This window comes from Branchiostoma floridae, chromosome 4 (genome assembly GCF_000003815.2).
Source record: "Branchiostoma floridae strain S238N-H82 chromosome 4, Bfl_VNyyK, whole genome shotgun sequence".
NCBI lineage: Eukaryota > Metazoa > Chordata > Leptocardii > Amphioxiformes > Branchiostomatidae > Branchiostoma > Branchiostoma floridae.
The window spans coordinates 12,066,012-12,081,436 of record NC_049982.1 but is presented as its reverse complement, the minus strand read 5'-3'; the positions used below and the strand labels follow the sequence as shown (position 1 = coordinate 12,081,436).

General features: G+C 43.5%; 2 protein-coding genes across 3 annotated transcripts in view; one reads left to right on the top strand and one right to left on the bottom strand.

Moving 5' to 3' along the window:
* LOC118413328 (venom phosphodiesterase-like) overlaps positions 1 to 13,759 on the top strand; it is a 17,193-nt gene extending 3,434 nt beyond the window's left edge. For both annotated transcript variants that reach the window (XM_035816645.1, XM_035816646.1), the window contains exons 5-25: positions 211 to 302; positions 533 to 612; positions 918 to 1,037; positions 1,478 to 1,587; positions 2,196 to 2,261; positions 2,400 to 2,472; positions 2,821 to 2,929; positions 3,131 to 3,174; positions 8,913 to 8,994; positions 9,391 to 9,422; positions 9,633 to 9,754; positions 10,065 to 10,143; positions 10,231 to 10,318; positions 10,590 to 10,786; positions 11,166 to 11,220; positions 11,319 to 11,467; positions 11,645 to 11,771; positions 11,969 to 12,052; positions 12,360 to 12,492; positions 12,747 to 12,915; positions 13,359 to 13,759. In XM_035816645.1, coding sequence (XP_035672538.1) covers positions 211 to 302; positions 533 to 612; positions 918 to 1,037; positions 1,478 to 1,587; positions 2,196 to 2,261; positions 2,400 to 2,472; positions 2,821 to 2,929; positions 3,131 to 3,174; positions 8,913 to 8,994; positions 9,391 to 9,422; positions 9,633 to 9,754; positions 10,065 to 10,143; positions 10,231 to 10,318; positions 10,590 to 10,786; positions 11,166 to 11,220; positions 11,319 to 11,467; positions 11,645 to 11,771; positions 11,969 to 12,052; positions 12,360 to 12,492; positions 12,747 to 12,915; positions 13,359 to 13,499 — 2,152 coding nt within the window. In that variant the 3' untranslated portion in view covers positions 13,500 to 13,759. The remainder of the gene's footprint in view (positions 1 to 210; positions 303 to 532; positions 613 to 917; positions 1,038 to 1,477; positions 1,588 to 2,195; positions 2,262 to 2,399; positions 2,473 to 2,820; positions 2,930 to 3,130; positions 3,175 to 8,912; positions 8,995 to 9,390; positions 9,423 to 9,632; positions 9,755 to 10,064; positions 10,144 to 10,230; positions 10,319 to 10,589; positions 10,787 to 11,165; positions 11,221 to 11,318; positions 11,468 to 11,644; positions 11,772 to 11,968; positions 12,053 to 12,359; positions 12,493 to 12,746; positions 12,916 to 13,358) is intronic.
* Positions 3,368 to 6,119, bottom strand: LOC118413330. The gene is made up of 2 exons (XM_035816653.1): positions 4,636 to 6,119; positions 3,368 to 3,577 (listed from the first exon to the last, which is right to left on the bottom strand). Exon 1 carries the CDS (start codon positions 5,741 to 5,743, stop codon positions 4,730 to 4,732), a length of 1,014 nt encoding a protein of 337 aa, XP_035672546.1. The 5' UTR covers positions 5,744 to 6,119; the 3' UTR covers positions 3,368 to 3,577; positions 4,636 to 4,729.
* Positions 13,760 to 15,425: the final 1,666 nt, after the last annotated feature.

Genomic DNA, 15,425 nt, shown 5'->3' with positions numbered 1-15,425 from the left:
ACTCATGATCTGGGTACGAGGGGCACGCTGATGAGGTGTAGGTTTGGGGTCGAGGTCCTGGGGTGGGTCACATAAGTGCCCTACCGCTCTGTTAATTCACACAGCAAAGACGCAATGATTTACTTATATCAAGATGTCGCAATCAGGCTTTCCCAAGTACTATTCCACAGTGTTTGGTTGTACCATATTTCTTTTCCATTTCTGCCATAGCTACTCCGAGCCGCCCGTTCTCCTGATCTCTCTCGATGGTTTCAAAGCAGAGTATCTCCTCCGAAACATCACCCCAACCATCGGCAGGATGGGTAGGTGTACCTTGCTATCGTTCATAACATACAGGCACACGTGTCCGTGAACTCCCTGGAACGCTTTGCATCACTCGTTAATTAACTTATGACAAGTAAACTTGACTGAAGCGTTCTCATTTCGAACTTGAAATATAATGAACAAAGCAAAACCCAATGTTATTTCATTTCTGCAATGTTTCTTAAAATTTCAGTTGGTAGTGCGGAATATGTTTTATTTTCATCCACAGCTAGGTGTGGGGTTCATGCACCGTACATGTATTCCCAGTACCCAACTGTGACATTCTCTAATCACTACACCATCGTCACGGTAAGCTCTTCATCAGTCTATCCTGTAGTTACCTAGGTCATCACAGATCAATCTTGCGATCTGTTTTTTTAATGTACTATTTTTATCATCTTGTGATCTGTTAATGTTTGTAAGCTTAAAAAGGCCACGTACAAAAACTTTAGTTTTCCAAGAAGAGCAATTTGGTACGTCGCCAGAAATGTGTATTCTACCAAATCAGATGACCTTAATATTTTTCACCATGGCGTCCAATGTTTGCATCAATTCCCCAAACTTATCCCAACAAGGCTAGCTATGAATTAATGATTGTTAGGACTGACTTTCAGGGACTGTATGGTGAGTCCAGTGGGATTACGGAAAACAACATGTACGATCCTGTGTTCAACACGTCATTCTGCCTGGGGTGTGATGAGTCTTTCGTCCCTGCCTGGTGGGGAGGAGAGCCGGTAAGTAGAACGGCGACGTGGCGCAACTCTCATACATCTTGTATTTGTTCACGTTGACAGGTTTGAAAACTCATCAGAATCTAAGGAGTAGTTTTCCTTACCATTTATTAGGCTCCAATCTGCTTACATGTATATTTCAATAATAATTACGTTATGGCTCCGCCTATGATCTATCGCCAAAAAGTCGCCAATGTTGACAACTCTTAAACATACACAGACAACAATGTGACATCGAAGTTGTTCGTTAAGAGTCGACCCTTCGTATGATTGTGAGCTAACAGAATAGCACATCGTAGAAGAATTACTTTCGGCATCGTTTGGCTTCGAAAAAAACAACACAAGTTCACAATCTCCACTTTCAGATTTACTGAATCAGGTGTAAAGATCAGTAGTTAATTGTCAGTATGTACACTTATCCTGAACTGATCTGTATATTCCAGTTGTGGAACACGGTGAAGAAGCAGGGTAAACGTTCAGGGACGTTTTTCTGGCCAGGCTCGGACGTCAACGTGGAGGGCATGTACCCAGACTACTACAAGCGATACGACGGGTATGATGTCTGGTGTCGATTCATGAAAACCTTTTACCACCACCACCAGCACACAGTGCTGCGCTTGGTGTTTGACGGAAGACTACAAAAACTATTTGTACATTAGTCTTCGAACATTTATCGAAATATTCTCTTGACTCTTCTGTCAATTCCATGTGTACCAGCATAGCTATGTACACGATAGAAAAGGTAACAGGAAAACACTTCGGAGTAATTTGGGTGTCTCCTAGGTAGCTTTTGCTCCTTAATTATCCTCTATAGATATCCCATATATGTCTTGAGAGGAGAGGTGAGGCGAGGTGAGATGAGATGAGCCACACAAATGACATTCGGGCAAATCTGAGGAAGTGTTGAGAATACATGCGTATAAAAAAGACGAATCGTACTGTGCGTTTAAATTCAGTTCTACTACTTTTATGCTAACGTTATATTGTAAATGTTGACTTTTAAACAACACAGGCAAAATAGACGTAACTTCTCACAGGATGTCTGCGTCTTTATCATAAGGGGTTCGCAGAATTGACGGACGGTGGGTTAGAATATCATTTGAAAAAAAAAAACTGATTACGCAATAACGATCTCTTCACATGAGTGTTTATGTCCCACAGGAGTATTCCTTACGAGGAACGAGTGAATGAGATCTTGAAGTGGTTAGATCTACCCGAGGGTACAAGGTTGGTTGTTTGGTTACATGATTCAAACCCTTTAATAGTGGGTCACTTTTTACTCACTTCCTTCTTTAAACGTCTGTAAGGCAGTGATGTTCAATGACATGCACATTTATTGGTGTATTATTTCTCGAATATTTCCAGGCCGTCCTTCCTGACACTGTACTTCTCAAATGTGGATTCCACAGGGCACAGATACGGACCCAACTCCGAAGAAGTATGAACTTAATTGAGTATTCATTTCAGAAATTTGACAGTGAGAATTCAAATAACAGCTTTAAGCCGACTTGCAGAAACAAGACGCTTAGATGTGTCAAAATTAAATTCAAGTTTTTCATATCAGTTATAGCACCGCAGTTATAACGTTACGTATTAGTGGAAAACTTTATTGACAAGACAAGTACAGCGACTTTAGTAAAATCTATGACAACCACTTACAGTACAACTAAACAGACATATATGAATATCTATTCTATAGGTATGAATAAGTCAACATATTGGGTTTAGCATGTTGACAAATATCTATAATTTTACTCCAAATGTCTTTTGTCCCTCCCAATAACAGATAAGGCAAAGTCTTGAAGAGATTGACTGCACGATGGCACAGCTTATGGACGGACTGGCGGAGAGAGACCTACTCGGCTGTATCAACATTATCACAGTGGCGGATCATGGTAAGGCACTATAAAGAAGAAAAAATTCATCCCATGAGACACCTTATGGTCGTACCATAAGAGAGAGATTGGTTGGCTGAAACTGTGACATATGTACAGGTGTAGATTTTCCTAGTCCCAAGAAGGCGTATTTGCTAACAAATACTTATAGCTTACTGACTGTTTTATTCGTCGCTTTAACTATGGCTCTGTGGATTACAGGAATGGCGGACACGAGCTGCGATAGAGTTGTCCGACTTGACGAGGTACGATAAACTATATATCTTAACTTTGAGGAGTGTTGGTGGAACAGACAGCTACGCACTTGTCTTTCTCATCAGTTTGACTGTCTTTTAGTGGTGTAATGGTCTAACATAACAGCACAAAACAAGAAGTCAGCGGTGATCTAACTAGTCCAAATGAGTAATCCAAGGATCGAAGGAAAAAGCGACAATGCAATTCATGTGTGAGTAGGCTTTAATCTTAATAACATTGATAGTAATCTAAACATACAACATGGAAGGTAGCGAGTGCACGTACATGTAAATGTATTACAAGAATACTTTGCATACAAAGGAAACATGCGTTAAGACTTATCTGTTTACATCCCTATTCATAACCAATGGAACAGTTAAACTACATTTTAGGTGGAATTGAAGTTATGTACAACTAGAGTTCGACGAACACATCTCTTCGCCAAATGATCATGCCTTTATTTAAGACTTTAAGGTCTTATTCATGTATTACTAAATAGTACCTACCCCCAAACCCCACAAATGCTACCAAAACAAGACCTGATTGTACAAGATGACCTGATAGCATCCCTGGTCAATCAGAATTTCAAGCTTTTCAGTGTCCAGCTCACGGCTTGTCAGTGTTTCATCCAGCAAAAACATCTGTCAAACAGCTGTGTCCATAGATATAGGTCAAAGGAGATACATGTATATACAAAACAGTTTATTTCTGTTAATTGGCCACTGATTACAATTAAATGCATCTTTCCATGTAGATTATTATTTTAAGTACTCATTCTATCTACATACCAAAAAATCCTGATGATCCGTCAACACGTTCTCGAGTTATTCTCGTTCAAAGTTTGAAAGGAAATCGGTGCCTGCAGTTCCCAAAAAGCCGCTAGGGGGTCCAAACTCACAGCACTTACTCTCTGCCTCAAGGGCTATCTACCACTCAAAAACCATAACCACAGCATATCCAAAACACGAAGTGTCAAAAATAAAAGTTTTGCTGCAGTACCTTAGGCAGTCACTAGGGGGCCCATTATCGAACTTGACCTTCGTTTTCCTGACCCCCACCCACCTACCAAATATCATCAGGATCCATTCAAGGGTTCTCGAGTTATCTTGCATACAGACAAACTCACTTACATACAAATCCCGCTACAGCGCCGTAGGTAAGAGCCAGGTAAACCATTTTCGCACTTGACCTTCCTCTCCAAAAGCGCTACACACCTACCAAGTGTCGTAGAAATCGCCCAGCTGCATTTTGACTTATGCTGCCCAAAACAAACCGCAAAAAACATACCAAGCTCGCTGCAGTACCGTAGGAAAACGCCAGGTAAACCGTTTTCGAACTTGGCATTCCTTTCGACAACCGCTACACACCTACCAAAAATCACAAAGTTCCATCCACAATTTCTCGAGTTATATGCTGTTGACCTACATACAGACCCAAGTCGAGCAAAAACATACTCTTCTTGGCGAAGAGAATAAATGTAACGAATTTAGCAGGAAAAAACATCGACATCTTAAGAATTGTTTTCAGTCACACACCTTCTTTAATAAGGAGGTATTTCGCGTTGGCCTATTTCCCTGTCTTTCTTTCCATCCACAAGGAGACGAAGCGATTTTCTAGTTCATAGAGAGTGAACAGTTCAGATCCCAGACCTTCATTCATACAGAACAGTCTCAGATCGTTCACGGCCTTCAACGCCATGCTGAGGTTCTTAATGGGGCCAGCAGGTATTTCTCCACCACTGTTGTCCTCCTCTTCTTCGCCTTCAGTCTCTTCTATTTCTACTTTCACCGTCGCCAGGGCTGGTAGTGCTACAGACTGTATGTCACCCTCCTCTCCCTGATTACTAGTAGCTAGCCGAGTGTTTGTCGGTCGCTTCAGGGTTCTTGAAGCTACTGATGCGGTAACGTCAGAAATGTCTGACGGAGGTGCGTGTCCACTTGTCATATGTCTCCCTTTCTGCTCACGATTTCCCATCAACACATCATCCGGGTGAAAGCTGCCTATCGGCTCCGTACTTGCACTGATCTCTTGACTCCCTGAATTCTCATTTTTACAACTGTTCATCACGTTTGAAAGGTCCATGGGTACATGCTCATCTGTTGAACAGGGAGCCATTAGCCCTCGTCTCCGGACCACCGCCCTGTTTACCCGACTATTGCCACTCGACTTACCGAATGTGATGATACTGTGGCGCTTTTTGAAGCTCTCCAACCACCCGTTTGACGCCTTAAAACCAGTCACACCCAGGTCCTTGGCGAAGTTCAACCCTGCTTCTTGTAGTATCGGTCCATTACATGGCTTATCGCGCGATGTGGTGTCACAGTAGAATTCCCAACACAAGTCGTTGATTCCCTGAAACCCCGGGTAGCGCCTTCTCTTCTGGTTTCCTGGTACATTGTTGGCGTAGTCGTCTAGGTGTTCTCTCTTTCTCTTGATGATGTTCGCAATCTGAGTCTTCCCCACACCGAAGTCCTTCGCCAGACTCCGCGACCGTCTGCCGCCCTTCTCGTGCTCTCTGATGACCTCGATTCTCTGACTTAGCGTCAAACACTTCCTCTTCCCCTTCGACCCTGTTGCCATCGTGTCATCTGTCGTCGCGTCGAATCCAAAACTAGAAATCAGACCACAGTGTTCGTCTTTATACTACCAAGGACGTTATATAACGTCCTTATACCAAGGAGGTTGCTTGTACAGAGTTGTCTTTACCAAGGAGGTTGCTTGTACAGGGTTGTCTGCAAACTCGCTCCGCAAGCTGCTTTGTCCTTTAATTACCTTGTTTGTATCCCGACATTTGCATACGAATTCTTGAAATTGACAAGCTGAAAGAATTTTTAAAAGAAACGCACATTAATCGCGGACATAAACTGATCTCGAATCACCCGCTATTGTACACCGACGCCTTGCTAGTAATGTTTGCAAATGTATGCAAGTGTCACCGTGGCGTCGTGTGTGGCGTAACTTGTAGAGTTGGGCTCGGAACCTGGAGTTCCAGACTTCCGTTGTTCCCTTGGGAAAGACACTTTACACGACCACTCAGGTGTAAAAAATGGGTACATGACTTGCGGTCGGGGAAGTAAAATACTACCTTTACCCAGCTGTTTGTATGTGACACTGCTAAATAAGTTCCTAACTTGAGTGCAGTGCCACACTGTCCACGTCTGTCCCAAAACAAATGAATAAAAAAGTGTCACCTCCCATATGGTTTACCTAATTAAGACACTAATTATAACGTTACACCGGGTCATAGGTCGTGGTTGTTACATAAGGAATCCCCTGTAGCTTGAAAAAGTCATGTTGTCCACCCACACACGTCTTCTGGAAACATGGGCTCAAATTGAAAGGGTTCAAACTAAAATGAGAATCAAAACTCCATTCGAGACTATGCCACTTTTGTCCGATCTGCGCATGCTCCGTTCTGAAAAAAAAACGAGGGTACGTCTTTTCCTACTTTCCCTCTACTTAGGACGCCTTTCCTTGTAAATTTGTCAAGTCATCTGACCGTTTTAAAAGACAGTCGCTGCGGGGCATGTTGTGTGTGTCGAATTAGATGTGATTATGACTGTCGTGGCAGACCTAAGTCAGCCTTCAGAGGTGCCTTATGTGGTAGAGACTGTCATTATCTTCGCCAGCGAAGATTATAAGATTGCTTACTTGGGTCTGTATGTAGGTCAACAGCATATAAGTCGAGAAATTGTGGATGGAACTTTTTGATTTTTTGTAGGTGTGTAGCGGTTGTCGAAAGGCATGCCTAGTTTGAAAATGGTTTACCTGGCGTTTTCCTACGGTACAGCAGCGACCTTTTTATTTTTTCGAGGTTTGTTTCGAGAAGCATAACTCAAAATGCAGCTGGGCGATTTCTACGATATTTGGCAGGTGTGTAGCGGTTGTGTAAAGGATTGTCATGTGCGAGAATGGTTTAGCTAGCTTTTACCTATGGTGCTGTAGCTTTGTATGTAATTGCGTTTGTCTGTTAACACGATAACTCGAGATGTTCTACATGGATGCTAATGATATTTTGTTGATAGGTAGGGGACACAGAAAGGAAGGTCAAGTTCGATAATGGGCCTCCTAGCGACTTGTTTTGGTACTGCAAGTGAGCGTCAAAGCTTGCGCCTAAATTTTCCAGAAGTGCCATGTTCATGATTTTTAAGTGGTGGATAGCTGTTGGGACTAGGAGTGAATGGTGTAATTTTGGGCCCCCTAGCAGCTTGTTTGGAACTGCAGTGGGTCTTATAGTTTGTAACTTTTAAAAAGGATAACTGCAGAAGGGATTGATGGATATTCTTTGCTTTTGGTAGGTAGGTACTTAGGGTGATTATCAACATAATGAGATGCTAATTATGTAAATTGCGATCTACTTAATATAATTACTTTGCGATTCTTATCATGGAGAGAACCACATCCCTTACAAAAGTGGTGTGCAGTGCAACATGACACTGGCACCATTGTCACCCTAGTCCAGCACTAATGTGTGGACCATTAATCTTCATTTATCATTCAAGCCCTTCAGACAGAAGCAGAAGCCTGATCTCCTTTCCCTGACAAGGGCCAGTCACACCAAATCAACCCCCTGCCCTCAGTCTCCGTCTTAGCACAGACAAATCAAAGGTGGAGCAGAACTAATCGTCATGCCATGGCAGGGTGTTACACGCCCGCCCGTTTGAGGCATAAGACATGGTCACGTAAAAAAAGATTAAAACATCGCGGTGGGCCAAATCAGGCTGTCAAAGGTGCCAACGTAATCCTCATGAGTTGTTCTATCGCATACAGTACGCTTAATGATTCAAATACTATTTCGGGGTGAGATTTGAAGAGTCAAAGTTGGCCTTCAAACTGGCTCTTTTTGCCTGATTTTGGCCTCGATTTCACACTGCATGGGGGTTTCCGTGCAACCGATTACGACAATATCATATACTTCCGGGTTGTACGAGTGCGGTCATAGAACGCGGGTGGTATCGTATCTTGTCTCGGTTTGTGCTAGGTTGTAGAGGAGGATCTAAGTAAGGCTTATGAATATACTAATACTTGGAGATTAGCAATTACTATGCCTGTCAATCAGCTATTTTGTCTTTGCGGGGCTATGAATGGGGGGATCTGAGTAGCCTGACGTGATAGCCAGGCCAGGTAGACTGTGTAAAATACCTCTGACTTAACTCGCGATTGCAAAACTTTACTTACTATTTTCATGAGATGGACACAAACATTCACCAAGGCGGGGCCGTAACAATCCTTACGTATGACCCTTAGGTAACCCTTAGATGACCTATTATCTAATATATAGGCAAGTCACTCAAAGTTTGTTTATTATTTCTTTTTTTACGAAAAGACTGCAATGTACATTTTGTAGAGTGAAATCTTATATAAAACTAAAGACCTAGCCTAACCTAGCCTAACTAAAGACCTTACATCCAGCTTTGCTATATTAACATCTCGTATTAAGCTGTATTTGGTGCTTATCCGGCCCATTATAGCCATAATTACATACATTAATCATTCAAAAACAACGACCTTCGATAAAGAATGTTTATTTGGCGAAGATGTGTGTTCGAGGAACTCTAGTTCTAGCATAGGACTGTTTAGGATTTTACCATGGTCATTAACTGATCGAAGGGAGCCTTATAGAAATGACTGTCGTATCCTGAACAGGTGTTACGGTCTTCTACATATATGGCGATGTATGTACATCGGTATCATAAAGAAGCAATGATTGACAGGGTTGTTAAAGTTTTACTTGTCATTTCTTCCTCAGCTGATTGACACAAGTGGGATGTACATCTACTCAGGAGCAGTGGGAAGGATCCGCCCACTCCGGCCCGATATAGATAACACATGTGAGTCTTAAGCTTTCATTTCTAAACAAGAGAGAAGATAAGGATAACTGGGAGAAAGGATAAGGACAATTGTAAATGACTAATCAACGCCCTAATTCTAAATACTAGTGTTTGGGACTTGGAGTCCAAGTACTAATAGTAGCTTTGCAAAATTATCAGGTTTTTTGTTGTTCAAATGTTTAATATTAGAAAAGACACAAAAACACATCTTACCTTAGCCTATATTTCTTAGTTCGTAGAATTTTATTGGTATCTATTTTGTATTTCTTTGAAGTTTGTAGTTAACACTACGATACAAAAGTAGCTGCTTTTTTGTGTGTGGCACCAATAAAGCTTATCTGCGGTCAAGTCAGCACAATGTAGAATAAAACATCACAATATTGTTTTTCATTGCAGTTGATCCTATAGAAGTCGCAGACAATTTAACGGTGAGCTGTCCGTCCGCCCACAGTCCGCTTTCATTACGTACAATTAATAACCGTCCATGAGTGTTTGGGTTCTCGATCTCAGCAGTTCTCTATTTGGTAGGTAGTCTAGAAAATGAATTAGTGGCGATTTGCAATCGTAGCTTATCTTTATTTTTTAAAATCTCAAAATGAATGTGTTCTCTGTTCATTATCAGTTGTACTTTTCTGTAGTGTACAAGTCCCCACATGACTGTTTACAACAAACGAGACCTTCCCAAACGGCTCCACTTCGCAAACAACAGGCGGATAGAAGACGTTGTCATCAGTGTGGCAGACAAGTGGCTTGTGGCCAGGTAGGACACACGTATCTCATCACAACACATCCACAGAAACGGTACTTGTTACCCCTTTGGAAAATCCCGTGTTTCTGGTCACCTGAAAAACGCTAGCAAAGACCTGTGGATCTTAGCCCTTTTTTTTGGGGGGGGGGGGGGGTCGGCCACTGGAAAGGGACATAAAAAAATCGGATAAGACATGTAATTAAAACGTTTTAATCCGTTTTCCAGTATACAGTATCTTCTCCTTATTTCTTCCACAGAAGGAGAATTGTGCTTCTATATCTGTGTAAAGACATTTGACAGGTCCTGTTTCTGTTTCCTACAGGAATGCCGAAGACTCCTATGCCTCTACATTCTGCGATGGTGGGACACATGGGTACGACAACGAGTACCGTAGCATGCATGTAAGTACCTAAGTCAGATAACGTCACCATTCCTATCTTGTCATGATTTTTCTAGGTGGATTTTTCATAATCTCTCATTTGTTCTAGGCCCTGTTTGTCGCGCACGGGCCTGCCTTCAAACAGAACACAATATCGCAGCCTTTTCAAAACATCGAACTGTACGACCTTATGGCAGGTGAGGCATTTTCCTGTAGATTCACATGACAATAAAAAGACTGACGAAAACAAAGACAAGTTGTGTAACTTTCGAACTGATGGAGTCATTCAGCCATTCCTCTAGACTTCTGCGGTGCCCGGCCTCAGCAAGATATGAAATATCAAGGTGTTATAAACAACCATATCTACTTGTATGCATCAAATTCCTGTCAAAGTAGATGGATGTGAAGTTGAAACAACTGCCCAAACATCAAAATTAATCGAGATACCATCCATTTGCTGTGCCAAAGATCTAGTCGGAGTGACCCCTGCCCCGAACAACGGTACCCGCGGCAGCCTGAACCACATCCTGCAGCAGCCACTGCCCGTACCGTCTGAGGCGCCGCCCGCTGCAGCCGGGTCCTGCCCCTTCCCCACAGATTATGCCGCTGCTTCACAGAACCAGGACTGCACATCGGTACCAGGGTCGTCCTGCACCGGGTTTGCTGTAAGGATCTGTATCTGTATCTATATAGCCGGTATAACCGCCGTTCGGCGTAACACACCAGCTTTGCAGGCACGCGGCGCGGCAGCAGCTGGTTATATTACACCGAAAGACTCGTTACCCCTAACTTTTGCACATCTATCTGCAAGCGTTCTTTAAAACTACCGAGAGAAGATGCCCATACTGTACTTGGTGATAACAAGTTCCACTCTACGATAGTTCTGGGAAAGTACGAATTTTTGCAAATTTTTGGATCGTCCTGATAGCTTCATATCATCTTTTAGATTTTTTCGGCAAATCCGTCAAATGCACAGACGTCGAGTTTTTGCTGTTTTGCGAGTGATGTACCTTGTGAATTTGTTTACCTTTTCGTTCTCTTCAGAATTCTGCAACAGTTGAAGACTTCGACAGTGAACTGAACTTGACCTCAACTCAGGGTAAGTCATTTAAACATGAAGAGTTGTTTTTTTAGTTCCATGCAAGCCATCACTAATCTATGGACAACTCTAACATTCCATCATACTTTTGTCTTTAGAATCCATGTATCAGTCACAGCATCTCCCATTCGGCGCTCCATCAGTCACCTTTCCCACTGGGTACTGTCGTCTTACACAGAAGGATTATGTAGCCGCCTACAACAGGGACACGTACATGCCGCTGTGGTCTGCTGCCACTCTGTCCCAGGTAACGCCCATATCAATGATCTGTTAACACAGTAATCAAACTACAAGTCGACGAATAAAGCGATTTTTTTCATAACTGATAAACTTTCATGTTATGATTCTAGAATATCAATTGTGGGCAAATTTCTGAACATTTTGCGTGTTGGCTGATAGAGTACGGTTTACTTTTCACCGCCAGGATACACAAATGTCATCAGCAGACGTGACGTCACTATGTCGGCGGCATGACGTCAGAGTCCCTGCTACCGACTCCTTAAACTGTACTGAGTTTGGCGACCTGGACATTGGTTACCTGTACTCACCTTGTAAGTCTGTTAGGTGGGTTCCTTTCACCGGGCGTATTTCCACACCATGAATTAATTAATCAGTAAAGCAGCACTGGTGTGACTGGAAACAATGAAGGATTGGTAAAACCTGTTAAAAGCGAATATCGTTTGTATCATCATGCTCCTTTTGTAAAATACCCCCCCCCCCCTAAAAATTGCTTCTCTTATCCTCGTAGATCAAAAGTCTGGGGACGAGAGCAGCTGGATGAGTGCCCTGGTGACGAGTAACATGGTTCCACAACACAGGACCTTCTCGTCAAGTATGCAGATGTTTGCCCTAGCGATATCAAGTTATTCTTTTTACGTGATCAGTATGTACATATGTTAATAACTGTGCGAAATGCTATGCGAAGAAGTGATGTTTTGGTAGCAGTGTTGGTGTCAAGGCCATAATGTCTCACTTAAGATTAAAACCTGTCAGAAAACACATGTGTATCCGTTTTACACCGTGTCCATATATAATGTGTACTTCTTTGGATGTGTTGATTCCACCACCATAATTCCACTAGATGCTGTTTCAGCACCAAGGACAGTAGCACTTAAGCCACCAATTTTGTTTCCCATCAGTCCTGTGGCGTCCGGCAGAGGAGAAGATTTCGGGTTGGGCGAGAACTTACAACGGCGTGAACGTCATATCCGGGCCCATCTTTGACTGGGACTTGGACGGTACAAGGGACATGACAGGAACCAACGGCACACAGTCAGCATCTCTTTTACAATTTTGATTTTGTTGGTCATAGAGAACAGCAACTAATCTCCAAGCAGATCCACGGTGGCGTAATATAGTATCAAACCCGGTGCCCATTTGACTCCTTTTGGCCGGCTATCCTCCTTGGCCAGCTTTGATACTATCTTATGACACCGTGGGATCTGCTTGGAGTTTAAGCAGCAACGTCTACAAAGCTTCAGTTCACTGGATTCTGTCACATGCTAATTCTTGTACTTCCTCCACAGATATCTATCCAATACACCAGCACCCATCCCCACTGACTATTTCAAGATCGTCACGAAATGTTCTGGTGGTGGTGACATCACTTCCGCCTGCCAAGGTGGAAAACTCGACGTTATCTCCTTTATTTTGCCCCATAGAGACAGATACCTGTCTGTGGAACGGGGCTGCCAGGTAATAACAATCCCATTCACAGTGTGTTAGACCCGCAGCTAGCTTGTATTATCTAGTATTACGATGTATGCCAGGACGGGTGAACATGACAAAACTTTTGTCGCGAACGGTATAAACCAGAATTAACATCGGATCTTCATTTGCGAGAAAATTACATGTACTACTGTGATCTCACGATCTTGACGGACGGCTCCTGTGGACTGATAAATACTACAGCTAGCTAAAACGTGCGCGGTATTGTATTGAACTTATTGACTAGTTTATGTGCACCATATGTAGAAACGTTTCCTGCCGTTGTTGCTGAAAGAAGTAGCTGTGTTTGAGTACAGACGAAGAAAAGCCGTGAACTATGGATTTGTGTACTGAGAATGCTTTGAAATTCTTTGTTGCCTATTCTACCAGTTATATTATGTTAGATGCTTATCTGAGTATCCGCCTTACAGGACACCAACAGCCTGATGGAGACACACGTTGCCCGAGTGAGAGATATAGAGCTACTGACGGGACTGCGCTTCTTCCCTAGCCTCGACACCAACCAGGCGCTGAACCTCAGGCTGTTCCTACCCACTCAGCTATGGGACTGACGGCTCCGATCGTATACAACCAAATATGAATAGTCAAACCTGCATGGGCCCCGTTTACTGTGCGGAAGAGTTCAAGTGATATGTGCAACCGCTGTACATTTTTAAAGGGCAAGATTTATGCTATTGAGTATTGACACAACATCTTTGAATATTTTCATTTTTTGGTAGTCCGAAATCTTCTTTAGTCGATATTCCAAAATGTGTGTCACTTTTGTACTCAACAACAAATAAAGAGACTGTAACATATTTTCATTTGAAAACTCTGTATTTGGAACGTTTTAAAGTATATGTGTGTGCAACAGTGTGTGTCTCCGTGCAAGTAACATTCAAAAGATGTAGAATTTAACGTAATGTTAAGTATTTAATGTACAGATATGCAAATGTCTTTTCTTCCGCGTGACATGTTCTGTATTAGTGTGACTGTGTGCATCAATAGTTACAAAGAACTATCCGGATGGATCAAGATGATGTAGACGACGAGGAGGATATCGGCGGAAGTGACCAGTCCTCATCTCCGTCCTCCTCTACATCCACTTCCTGAACGTCCTCCAGCGCCTGCGCACTGACCTCGGCCAGCCACTGCCGACAGCGCCGCTTGTTCTCGTCCCAGTACACCCGCACGTCCTGCTGAGCATGCGCAGTGATCTGTGGTCGGAAGTCAGAAGGTTCCAGCTCGGACAGACTGACTGTGAATTCTCCATCGGGAAGCTCCTTCTCGTTCAGGAACTCGCTACGGGTGCGCCGGATGCGTGCGCGTTGTACCAGTCTGTGTTGCGGGGGAAACTTTCTGACAGAGTCCGCCGACGTTTTCGGTCTGGCTCCCAACTCTAGCCGTGGCCTTCCGGGACTTTGTTCCAATCTACCTTTACTCCCCTGATTGTGTGTCTGTTTTCCTTTGGTACCAAGGCACTCTAGGTCGTTGTGTTTATGAGTTTGTCCAGAGGTGCTCTCTGTGGGACTGATGGCTCTCGTACTCGCGCTGTCGTTTTCCAAGCTCGGGCCGTGCCAAGAGGGCGGCCTCGGCGGCCTCATGTAGAGTCCGGGCGGCAGACCACACTGAAGGTCTCGGTAGTATTGCACAGGTACCTCACACATACGGGACGGTGTGTACAGCTGCGACTTATAAGTGCAGTTCCTAATTGTATCGTTTGGCGGTGCACAGAATGTCCTAGATCCATGAAATCCTTGGTCGACTTTGCCTGTAACCCGGTAAGAGATCCTTCCCTGTTTCTCTCCGTGTCTTCTGTGAGTCTGAGAAATCGTTGAAGGCGTCTTGGTGTCCTCTCTTATATTCAAAGCAGGCCATGACAGACATTTCTTACTTTTCGATGAATCTTTCCGACTATTTATCGAATCTATCTTTGGTGAGAGTGACTGTTCCGTTTCTGATCTACATCGTCTGAGGAAAGAAAGTTTGGGCCCCTTTTGTGCGGGGTGCTCGTGCCCGGACTCTCTCCCAGACAAACTTTCCGCTTGGGTAGCACTTATCCCCTTCCCAAACAGCCGACCAAACAAACTGGGGCCTGGCGCGGTCTGAGACTCCACAGTCATGCTGGCTGTGTTAGGTTCACCAAAACATCGGGATCCCTCTCTCACAACGTTGTCAAAACAGTCAGCAATCGGACGGGTGAGGTATTCGTGACGACACCCTGCCTTAAAGTAAAAGTGAACGTAAACAGCTGAACTTGACAGGCCAAAGATCGCTTCCAAAAACATCAAAACAGATCTGGCGGTCTTGTGGTGCGTCTGCTATCCAAACCTCAAGACAGAATCATCCTCAGAATATGTTGGTGCTAATCCCTGTCGTGACGCTTCAGGTAGGAATCTGACGTGCAATAGTGCGTGAAGGTATCCTGCGAGTTGGTCTTCCCGCTAAATAGTCCTGTAAAAACAAAACAAAACCGTCACTCAGAAATAGTCTTCTTG

What these genes read in the sequence shown, in the direction of transcription:
- LOC118413330 (XM_035816653.1), bottom strand. Translation starts at nt 5,743, where the DNA reads ATGGCAACAGGGTCGAAGGGGAAGAGGAAGTGTTTGACGCTAAGTCAG.